The 12358-nt window shown below is 42.2% G+C and overlaps 1 protein-coding gene across 1 annotated transcript; it reads right to left on the bottom strand.

Annotated features, from left to right (window-relative positions):
* Positions 1 to 5544: 5544 nt before the first annotated feature.
* On the bottom strand, positions 5545 to 9220 carry LOC126868358 (uncharacterized). The gene is made up of 7 exons (XM_050623690.1): positions 9107 to 9220; positions 8871 to 8974; positions 8665 to 8757; positions 8461 to 8595; positions 6985 to 7099; positions 6397 to 6625; positions 5545 to 5702 (listed from the first exon to the last, which is right to left on the bottom strand). The coding sequence occupies exons 1-7, from the start codon at positions 9218 to 9220 to the stop codon at positions 5545 to 5547; spliced, it is 948 nt and encodes a 315-aa protein (XP_050479647.1).
* Between the last annotated feature and the right edge of the window lie 3138 nt (positions 9221 to 12358).

Here is a 12358-nt window from a genome sequence, read left to right as displayed (position 1 = left end):
CATAAGAGGATTTCGCTCGTCCTCGACCCTTTACATTTACATTCCATTCGTCACGTGGTAGTGGATGTATTTCGAAAGGGTTCTACCCTACCCCTTACCGCAACTACCTCTTCAATTACAGCTACGCTAACATCCGCTTTTTTCCGCTTCGTGAATTCACTCTTACGAACGTTGATTCGCGTCGCACGTAATCCATTGTACGTTTGCAATATTTGTCGTCCTATTGTTGCACGATGTTTCGCGTACAGTATTCGAGAATACAATGTCAATAGTTCTTATTTTGCGATACGTGCATTTTTTTCTGGCTAACCTTGACAATTTGCTGCGCGGAGGAAATTTGTAAAAAAAAAAGAAAAAAGAACGAAAAATATTTCGAAAACACTGGCGGCCATTTGGCAATTACATTCTGCTATATTTTATTGAAAGAACTTTTTTAACAGGTTTGTTACGAAACGAACGTTCCAACGGATCGTTCGATTTCTTGTATTTTTTTGCTACTCTCATCTTAGTTTTTCCATTGCTTTGAAAATAATATTAGTCTTTTCTCCGCACTTTGTTTTCAATCTGTAAGAAAAATACTTTTTACTATTTATTAATAGTAGACGTTTTTCGTGTTGTTTTATAAAAAGTACAAATAAAGTAAAAATAAAATACATTTATCGTTCAGTTAATGATAACTTATTAACGGTATCTGACACTTGGAACGATTCTATGAAGAAACAAAACGAAGCAAACGAGCCCGCAAGTAACGGAATAATAATGAAGCTGACTTTTGAGTATATTGTCGCGAAAAATATCTTGGCGTAAGCTGCTTGAACGAAAGTCGAGTACAGTGTATCAAGTACGGTGAATAGGCATCTGAAGTCTGTACTGTCCAAGGATCTACAGAACTCGATGATTTATAATTCTTCTTTGTTAGTTTAGACCAAGATACTATCATATAGCGTATACGGTTTCGTCTAACTTATGGAACAAGATCGGGAAAAGGAGCAATTTTTCTTTTATTATTTATAGTCGCATTAAACTTTTGCACGGGTTATTAGCGACGCGAAAGAATGAAAAGTTACGAGTTACGATTATGGATCACCATATAATTTAGAGCACTTTAGATAATTAAGTAGTTCTCGTACTAATTTTCAACCTTGTACATTGCCTTTTATAGTGAGTTTCATATCGAATTGTCGTCAATGGGTAGAAAATTTCTAGCATTGACGACGTTTTATTTTTATTTTTTAAATTCCGCTTTCGTTGTTTTATATTCATTGTTTTATCTGAATATATAAGATGTTAAAGTACATAAAATGCGTACAATATGCAAAAATATTCAAATTATTCGTCTATTCAAATTTTTAGTGTGCGAGACAGCTACCTGCTTAAAATCTTACACTTAATTAAAAATATTAATTCTCATAAATGTTAATAGTTCGTTCGTCATAGTTTCACTCGTTTTATTTCTTAATAAATACAATCTGTTTCAAAAATAAAAAAGCTTTTGCGTGAATTTTCTTTATATTTCGTTTCCGCTAATGGTTTCTGGCAAGATTCGACGTATTGGATATTTTTGTTGAACGAATTCCCAACAAGCGGGGAAACGATCGTTGCTGTATTGCGGTGAATCTATAATATCTTTTTGAACGAAATGTATCGGGAAAATAACGGATGAATAGAAATCCACGAGATCCTGGGTTAGAATGTTTCTCTGTTGTCCCTCTGCTCCTTGTGTTTTCCGTTACATCTGTACCGAACGATCCCTGCAAGCCGAAGCTGCTTTTAATTTTTCTACATAAGATTCACCGAGAAATTTGAAAATTCTGCCAATCTTGCTATGCCCAGGGGGCGGAAAATAAAATTTTTGGATACAGATATAATCGTGTCGCAATGTTCCACCGTAGGTACACTGCGGCTAGAAAGATCGAAACCGTGGCAATTCGATTTGTCCGTAGTTTTCTAATTAAAATACGTCCTGTCAAAAATAATATACCGCAGGAATATTTTCGGACGATAGTGTATTTTAATACGTCACGCGATTCGCTGCACAGAATAAAAACGTGTATCTGGAAATGTTGTTATTTGCAGGCGCGGAAAATACAAATTGGAATAGCAATTTAACGGTGTCACAATATTCCATTATACGTAGCTATGATGTTTAGAAAGATTAAAATCGCTGCAATTCGATTTATCCGTAGTCTCGTAATTAAAATGCATCCCATCGAAGATAATGAACCGTCCGCGTACTTTGCAACGGTAGCGCGTTTCAATGCGTTACGCGATTTCTTCTATAAAATAGAAATGCATATCCGGCAATCTTGTTATTTTCAAGCACGGATAACGAAACACGCGACGAGATCACTGATTTTGTCAGGATGATTGTCTGGAAATAAGGATTACACGGAACTCGTTCTGAATTCCTGGTTTGTCTCCTACGGTGTTTCCAATCGAATCGAGAGGAGAATGAAATGAAAACAGATACGATCTGGAACGATCGACGGGGGGCCAATACGATTCACGATGAAGCAAGCTCGTTGCTCTGTTTCCACTCAAATCGGTGTCAATCCACGAAACTGAGGCATATTGATACTGCCTAATAGGTATACGATGCAGAGACAATCCATTTATTTTCACGATGGCCGAGGAAATTTTACGAGCCATTTCATTCGTTCGGTTTCTGCTCTCGAGAACAACTTTAATTTAAACTGAAAAGAAAATCAACGTGGCTACATTTTTCTCATGGAAACGAAACGAACCATTCTTGTAGAACTTGATCTCTGTTCTCAATCGTTCGAAAGAAGAAAGACGACTTGGTTATTTATTTATTAGAGTAATTAGTTTGTGCAAAGTATGCACACTTGTTTCTATAACCTTGTTTCGATGAATTTCATACTAAATAGATTGATACTAAAGCATCATCATCCAGTAGGATTACGCGTAATGTCTAATCGATTTACTCTTGGTAATTTATTAGGTTGCTGCGAATGTAATATCGATTTTACGGTTATAAAAGTAGGTCAGTTTACTACATCGGAAAGCTCTTTATCTTCGGCTTCGTTATTAATTTTTGTTTGGCTGAACCGATTGTTAAGGATCAATGGAGTCATCATACCTGTAGGAAATCCACAATATCCAATGGCATTTCTACAAAAAGTGGCTGGTTTCGATCGTACTCTATGCATCGTTTAGCTTCTACCGACGTATTCTTATTTTCTCCATTTAACCTGCATATTGGCAACCGACCATTCGTTCCTGTGCTTCCCTTTACAATTTTTTGTTTTCTAGCGAAAATATCACAAAGCTGCGCTCCATACGCCCATTCTTCTCTTTCCGCACTTTTACGTTACGTGCAACAGTTTTCAAACATTCGATTTTATTTTATTAAAGATAGTAACCGGATGGTATTAGAGGATAAGAAAGAATCTCGAGTCGCGTTTTATACCTTTAATTTCGACTAAAGAGAATATCGACGTTGTTCGTTTCTCCCTTGGAAACGAAGACCTTTCCTGAACAACCTTCCCGCTCCGTGTTTCCCGTCGGTTGAAAAAAGAATGTCGTTCCTAACGAGTCCGCATGAAAATGGAACAAATTTGCCCAGCAGAGGGGACGGTGCTTCCGTACAACGAGAACAAAAAGCCAGAACCAGCCTTCTATTTACAAAATCGTTGCAGCGAGTGGAAGCGATCGGTGGCTCGGTCGACGAGAGAAGTTCCACACGTTCGGACTCCTTTCCATCGAATTTCTATCGAATTTCTATCGAATTTCTATCGAGCACGGGACGTCCGTCCGTACGGAATACGTGACACGTATCGAACATCGTTGCCGTCGATGTACCGCGAGACATCGATCCGGTGTAAACACACTAACTGTCGCTATAGAATCCCCATTGTATTCTTTTCCTCTGGCATCTTCAACATTTTTACACGACTATTGAACACTCCTGCCCATTATTTCACGCTTCTTCGTTCGCGAGACGTATTTCTCTTTTATTTTATTATCCTCCATCTTTCTTGCAATAAAAGAGCAGAAATCGTCCCAAGGTATAGCACGAACATCACAGGGAAAAAGAGCTGTACGACAGCTATATTTTTGTTAATTTTCATGTTTGTTTTTTCTTTTTTTTTTTCCGTAACTAAAGAGCAATACTTATTGGTACGCAATAGCCTAATTTTCATTCAGCTTTCGTACTTCTTTCTTTGAAGTTTGTAGGATTACGAAAAGGTATAACCGCTGGGGCAAGTGATATTTCAATATGATACGACAAACAATATTTTTGAAATCCACAGGGTGGAAAAAGAAAAAAATGAAACGTAAGGACGATTTTGGACGAAGGAATTTCGAAATCGCTGCTCTGTGGAAAGTAGAGAAACAGTGAGAAACTTATTCCGTTTTTCCCTGCAGTCGTCGTACTTGTCGCTGACTTTAGAAATGAAACGTCAGCTCAAGTAGAACGCGGTAATCATGGTATTTGGATTTCTCGTGTAAATTCTACGTCTCGAATCCTATTAACTAGTTCGCGAAGCAGGACTAGTTATTCGGGGAATTAAGTGATCCGCGGTAGACAGACGCGCAACGCCGACGGAATTTCCGTAACAGTGCGATTATAACAGTTTCCAGCGTTGCTCACCGGTGAAACAGTCAAGCACATATTAATTCGCCGGTACATGCTGGAACTTTGACTTCGCGATGGCAATCAGAGGCTGAGATTGGCAACACGGTTTCCCTCTCTCGTTTCGGTTCAATTCGAAGGGATAACGAGTTCCCTACGGGTCTCTATGGCGAACGTTGCTCGCGAAGAAGCTCCTCGAATCGATGGTGCGTGAAACGTCAAATAATTTCCAAACATAAATTAGACACTCGTGCCGTTGTAGTTATCCGGGGTAGGACCATTGTTTCTCGAAACGCTGACTACCGATGGGATACGTTGATACGTGGTTCAGTCGATGCGTGGTCCATTAACCTTTTGCACTCCTATGTCGAGTGTGACTCGACATCAGTTTTTATCTCAGGAGCTCTTTTGTCCAGCTCACTTCATACGTTCTTTCATGTCCACCTTTTTTTGTGAAACGTGAAAGAAAACCAGGATTGCATGCTGGAAATTGTTTCAAGATATATCATACACTTAAAAGTTATAAAATACAACGATAGTGTGAATAAAACTGGTATTTAAGTGAATTTCATTCTTCCTTTATTCAGTTAAATTGTCTTATCTTTTAGTTAAAGTAAATTTCAAATAAAACACTTAAAATGGTCGGAAGCTGCTGCTAACGAAATTGAAATAAAATTCAGAGTGCAAAGGGTTAAGGTCATACGGTGGCCGACGAAAATGTTCGAATACTTAGATAATTTTACGTCCTATGGCTCACGAACATATTCGAAGGAAGCGAACAGTACTCGAAACAAGAGTACACGTTACACACGTACAAGAGAATTGTAAACTTCTAACGTTTTCTATATTCGGCATAAAGGACAATGTACGGTGACAAGTGACGTTATAGTAGGGGACGAAAGTTACGCGCTATTGTTCCACGATTGCGACCTGTGTTAATTCAGAGTTCATCTCCTTCTCTTGGGACGGGCTAAAAATTTTAGCCGCCTCGAGCATTTGGCTTTTAAGGCCATCGGCGAGACCGTGAAAGCGTCTTCTCGAAGATCCGTCTCCATCCCTGCCGGCCGTTCAACCGGCTTCGCCAGGATTATCGTCCTCGGGGTAGCTGCAAAATTAAACACCATGCATCCTGTCGCTTCTAACGTTCGCACTTAAGGCGAACAAATGGCACGGAAGAGAATTAATTCAGCAGTGACGGCGGAACGCTGGCAGTGGAGAAAAGGCCGTTTAGTCGGACGCACCGGCTAATTGGCTAACGCAAAGAATTAGGTCCGCAAACTTATCTCGCGGAAACGTGGTCGCCTGCTAATGAGGAAATTTCGAAGGAAATTTACATTTGCCAGGCAAACGGCCGTGGCTCGTGCCTCGTCGAGGGGAAGTGATCTCTCTTTATTCGAAAGCGGACGACTTGGCTGGTGAAACATCGCGTATTCGTTCGGCCGTTTAATCGTGGAAAACATCGTTTTAATTACTCTTCGCCGTTTCACGGTTCGCGAAACCGCGCTGACTCGAAATACGAGAGAGAAATTAAACGGAATCTCGGACCAGGATCGGTTAAATTTCTCGCAAACTTACCGACCTTCAGCGTGCGTTTCGATTCGCCGCGCTCCTCCGCTTATACGTACAACGGAATTTTCAACTTGCCCATTTTCCGCGCTAACTTCCTTAAGTAAGCACGCGAACGATTTCTGACGCTGGAAAATCCCTTGGTAGAACCACCGACGAGTCCGCTGAGTGGTAAGTTCGGCGAAAGAAAAATCCGAGAGAAGAAAGGAAAGCCGAGCTATTCTAGCGCGTACCTACGGCCCTCAACGCGCCCGGGGAAACCTTGCCGAGGATCCGTGGCGGTATAATCTCCGGTACTGTCTTCGGGTATGCAATCTTCTGGAGACGTTTGGTGATCCTGTAGGTGAGAGCGCTTCTTGGCACTTCGGACGGGTCCTTGGGCGGCGGTATCTCTCTCACTGGCGGCGTCGACAATTCTTCGATCCTCCGCATGTTGACCGGCCTCCATTTTTTCTTTTTACCCTGCAATTCACCGTTACTCTGTGTATCGATCTCTGTCGTCGAAACGAACCTTTGTTACCGCGTCTCTTTCTACTTGGTTTCTACTCGGTTTCTACTGTATGACGAGCGCAACGACGAACGCTCGTTTTTCTCCCCGTCCCTTTCGTGTCCCCGTTACGTTTCATCGACGTTTTCACCGGCAACACCGGTGGAATCTGTCGTTTATCAAACGACAAGGCACACCGCGTCGAAGGATCTGCGTACGTCGATCGACGACCATTTTCGTTTCCGCCTCGTTCCACCGGCATATAACTTGGAAAACTTCGTCTCTCGACTCGGTGATTTCCTTTTAAATTACGCTAACTTGGTAACGCTCTTACAGGCAATCTAGGCCTGGGCGGAACTTTAGGAGCAGCCAGTATCTCCAACAACTCCATGTGCTGATCCCATTCTTCCGGCTTGATCACTCGGCGCAATTTCGCCATTATTTTTTGCCTGCGATCCGGTAAATTGAGACCAGGTAAAAAGTGAAATTGAAAACTAGGATGAAATTTAGGCTATTCCCAGGAACGAGCAACGAGGAACAGGTTCCTCTCTGTTGCGCAATTATCGCATCGTGCGGATAGTTTTCGCTCGGTATCGGGAATAACGGGAAAATGAAAGAGCAGGGTGTGAAGGAACCGAGAGGAGGAGCAAGCAACATGCGCTTCTACTTGTTTGGTGAATTTCGGCACACCCTTGGGCACTATTAATAATTACATCTAGGGTACTCGTGTCTGCTAACTGTTCACGAGTTGCGCGCCAAGTTTAATGGTAACGTTAGGTATCCCAGGAAAGTCGACATGGAAAGTGGAAAGCCAATATCTGGTTTCTCGTTAAACCTCGTGCGATGTCCAGGGGAAAAAAAAGAGGGAAGATAAATTCTCGTGGCACGTCGATGATTTCCCATCGTTCCAACAGCGATACCGAATCGTTCGCCAACTTTTTCCGTTTCCCGCAACCTTCAATTTACCGCTTTAATCCCAAGAAGGGAAAAGTTGATCAAAGAGTAGACCACCTCGAAAGTAGATAATTGCATTCGTGAACTTGCTACGTTACGCGAGACGCGAATTACGGTGGAGTACGGCGTTAGCAGACAAACGAGGATCCTGTCTTCGTTGGCCGCGAGAAAGGAAACGACCTTGCTCGATATCCAAATCCGACTTTACGAGATCGCATTTGCGAGAGTGAAACGTTCGAAGGACAATCCGATTACCCGTCATTCCCTGTGACGCTTGCAGTCGACGTTCTCTCGATGTCATCTGCAAGGCCATGTCATTCTTTCGTTTCGCGACGAACAGTCGTGCAGCTGCTTCCTCCTCGTGATGCAAAATACGTATACTTGATCGAAGCGATATCGCAGCGAGATCGTAAAATTGATCGATGATTCAAATTCGCAATTTTTCGCGACAGTTAGAAACGATCTACGATAGGATACACCGAAGATCGTGAGATTCCTGGAACCTCGTTTCGAAAAAAAAGTATTCCAACGCTTGTTACAGGAAATTTTTACGAACGTATTATGCGCGTATTACGAAACTTTTCGAAATTTCGTTAGCGCTGTAACGGGGCACGACTGCTCGGGTAAAATTCACGAGTGTATCGGAAAAATTTGAAATCAATTCGCAAACGTATACGGAAGATGTTCGTTGTCTCGTTGCAGTGTTAACGAAATTTCAAAAAGTTTCGTACGATACGCGCAATACATTCTGCAAAATATTCCGTTGTAGATACGTGTCCGAATAGTCTCGCGAGCCACTGTATATCACTTTCAAGTACGCAGTCAACGTTTAGATAAATGTGCCTGTCTAACTCACTTCTTCTTCATCTCGCGCTGCTGTCTGGCGTTGCAGAAGAATCGATATTTCCGGTAGCGCGATTTCTGAACCTTCCATAGCGTCTCGGCTATGTTGCCGCTGCTAGTGGGAAATCTCATGTTCGCCAACAGCAATCTGATCGGGGAACGAGCAATTCGTTAATTCTCTTCGAGGTTCCGGCCTGTCTCGCGGAAAGAAGATCACCTCTTTGTAGGCAACGCCAAGTCGTGGATGCGTTTCGTGGGTTTAGCCGCGAGCGTTTTCGGATGGATTCGCGGATACGGTGGTGGTACTCTTCTATGGATAGACGAGAAACCAGTTTGCAACTACGTCTCTGCTAGCTTTGAAAGAGTCGAGCGGACCGTATCGATCCTCGTGGATACGTATCGCGTGAACGCATAATTACTCACGTTGGATCGTATTTTTTGATAACGTGTTTCGGCCGCGCCATCGCTTTGATTCGTTTCGACGCTCGTCCTTTCAACGCTGTTCGTCGAATGCCGTAAGGATTCGCCTGATAAAAATACGACGTTACCCGATCGTAGGAAAAAGCCAGCAGATATACTCACCGGAGTATGCGAGTTCTTTGTTTGAGTTCTTCTCGACACTGATCGCCTCGATGGAGAAAATGCAGAGCGATACTCACCAAAATATGCGCGTTCCTTGTTTGCGTTCTTCTCCAATTAGGTCGTGCCAATAGAGAAATGTGTTGTTTGTGGGACAAATGGTCCATGGCGTATTTGATCCTGTCGGTCAGCATGTTTGCGATCTTCCAACTTCGTTCCCTGGTTCACTATCAATTTCCTTAGTCAGGAACACGCGGTTGGCCTCGATTACGATTTTCTTTCCCACTGCCTCTTTCGAATCCTTGCACCCCGACCTTTATTTATTTAACGCTTGACTCTCAGCGGCGCGTTGTAGGTTGTTTAATTAAATTCAGGTTTAATTAATCCAACGATCCGTGCGATGTATGGATTTGAAAACGAAGGAGAAGAAGGAAAGAGGAAGCTCGAGGAATTGGGCCACTGATGTAATTTACCAGCGCGGAACTTTCTTCCGTGTCTAACCCTTAATTTGGACGCGACATGTCCGTCTGAGAATCGCCTTCGAAATGCAAGAACATCATGCGTCCAGGACAAATGAAAAATAGCACGTAATTCGGCCGCGTTTCAACGAATACCTCGAAATTCTCGATTAATCGCAAACCCTGTGAATTTGTAGCGTTTCGTTCCATCCTTGTGTCGTAAAGTCATCGTATTATCGTAACTACAGATTTTAGAAACAGACATTTTACAATTTTCAGCTGCAACTTGAGAAGTTTGTTAACGATAGGAAAATAGAGTCGCGTCGAAAATCTCAAAAAAAAAAAAAAAAAATTTATCATATTTTTCCTGTACGGTTTCTGGTTAAAATCTAAGTAAGAAAATTCAATTATAATAAACCGTATCTCGAATTCCGTTTAAAGGTTCGCGAAGCAAGAGTACCATAGAATCTTCATTGTGCGAGGGAATCGGAAAAAGATAGGAGACAACGCGTATTGAGCGACACGCCTTAATGGACATTGACATTAATGGTAGCTCCTTTACGGGTCCCGTACTTTGTCCTTGTTCGAATTTCGACGAGTATTCGGCAACGAGGACGTTGTTTCGGCCGATGTGCTGGCAACAGTTGGCGAATAGTTGGGCTCGAAGTGGAAAAACGCGGCCGCGGTTCCCCGGTGAAAGGAAATACTGTTTCCACGGGAGAATTACCCCGGCGTCAGATTATTCCCAGCAATTCACGAAAATATGGAACACTGGCCGTGTCAGGAAGCATAGGGGATTTTCAATTAATAACACCGACACACGGAATAAATACGGTAGGTATTCCCCCGACGCGAACGTGTCCCCTATTATTCGACATAGAGCGGCCACCGCTTCGTTCGCAGTTTGTATTTCGCATCATCGATCATTTTCATAAAAAAATTCATGGAAACGAAGAAATGCGTCCCGGTTCGATAATTGGTCGCCATCAATTCGCCATTACTTTGTTCGATCAATGCGAATATCCTTCCTGGAGAATGTGTCGCGTACCGTGAACACAGGCAAAGGAAAAGAATAAACCGATATAACAGGAAGAAACAGGAAGACGCTACCGTAGAAAACTTTGATCGTTCGGCGAAGATCGAAGTACATGCTAGTTCGGCACAATCGCGAAATCAAATTTTTCGATCGAGTAGATTACATCGGTGATTCCATCGCTTGAGAATCGGTATTTCGGGATACAAGAAATATGAAAGAACAGCGATAGAATGTAATTTCGTGCTCGATTCGGACTTGCAGCATTACGTACAAAAGCTCTCTCGATGAAGATCTCTTAAGGGACATCCGGTCGGTTTTATTCGTTTTCATCCGTCCACGAACATGGGCCACTCACGGAACCGCTCCCCTCTTTTTCTCCTTTTTCCTCGTTCTCTCTCTTCTTCTCCATCCCTAGGTACAACCAGTTTCCTCTTCCTCTTCCTCTTTCGCGTTTCACTTATCCTTCCCACCATTTCCCTCCTTCTCCTTCCGTTCTCTAACTCTCTCTAGCCACGTTCCCTTACTCTGTCAACCCCGCATGGGAAATCTCAAATACGAGTCTGTTTACCTGGCACTTGGAATCCCGGTGGATATCGATGATAAGATTTTACTCCGACTTTACCCTTCCCCAGCCTTCATCAGCCGCTTCTTCACCCCTCCGGACCATCACTATCGCGGGTAACTATCCTTGCGGGTTTAACGGGGACACGATACACGACGATACCGTGGGAAATATATCATATTCGGCAGTGAGTTATGCTCACCGCGACCGTGTCGGAATTTCAGCAGCAAAAACGTCGCTGGTATTGTGACTCGGCGAAAAGCCAGAAGCAGGGCTGCGAGCGGTGGCGTTAATAAAAATTTCTTCTTTCTTTCCTCCGCATCAGCATCGCTATATTTCTTTGTCCTTTCATCCGATTCGTCCTTTTTACTCCTTTCCCTTCCGCTCTCGAAATTTGTTTTATTCTTTTATTTCAGCGAGTACCCCAATTCTTTCGAGTTTCTCGTTCCTTCAGTTGTTTAAGATTTTACACGCGTAGAACAGTGTCACAATGATTTATTAAAACATCGAATTTATCGAGGAAATCGACGATAACAGAGACGTATACATGGTCGATTAATACGACTATCTTAAAATTCCTTTTACGTTCTCCTCGAAACTGATTTTCCGAAAATATCGAATGCCACGAAACCCTGACAACTACGCGTCCAATTTTGAAGAAATATTTTGTATTGTGTATTCTATAACGTATAATATAGGATAGGAAATTTTTTTGATATCTTGATTATGCTTTATTGGAAACGTAAAAGATGAAATAGCGAAAAAAAATATATATATTAAAAGCGAATGTTTGAAATTCCTCTTTATAATTAAAAGTATAAAAGCTATCAGTTAGAAGGTAGAGTTCAGTAAATTAATTAAAGAAAATTAAAGAAACAACTGCAAACGAAACGTTTCTCCATAGGTTAAATAATTATTTAAATAATAATTTATTTACACAATACCCAATACTGACGATCTATCAATCGATCTTCAAGATCCCGTGTCTGTCAAATAGTCACGCGATCATCCTTTTCTTAAGTCCAACTGGAAGAACTTAAAAAGAACGACAGAGGAACGAACGTGGATAGAATGGCCGGATCGAAGCCGTTTTAACGGATCATCGTTGATTTAATTTCGTTCGCGATACGACTAATTTTCCACGCTTCGGCGCCAGACGACCGAAGAATGTTGGAAAAGCGAGATGCTTGAACCTGTATCAAAACAGTTTGCACACACGGATATGCGGTAGCGTGTGGCCGGATAAGCCGATGTTTCTAATTAAATTTTAATTGCG

This window comes from Bombus huntii, chromosome 8 (genome assembly GCF_024542735.1).
Source record: "Bombus huntii isolate Logan2020A chromosome 8, iyBomHunt1.1, whole genome shotgun sequence".
NCBI lineage: Eukaryota > Metazoa > Arthropoda > Insecta > Hymenoptera > Apidae > Bombus > Bombus huntii.
The sequence above is the reverse complement of the archived record's forward strand: the minus strand, read 5'-3'. Positions and strand labels throughout refer to the sequence as shown.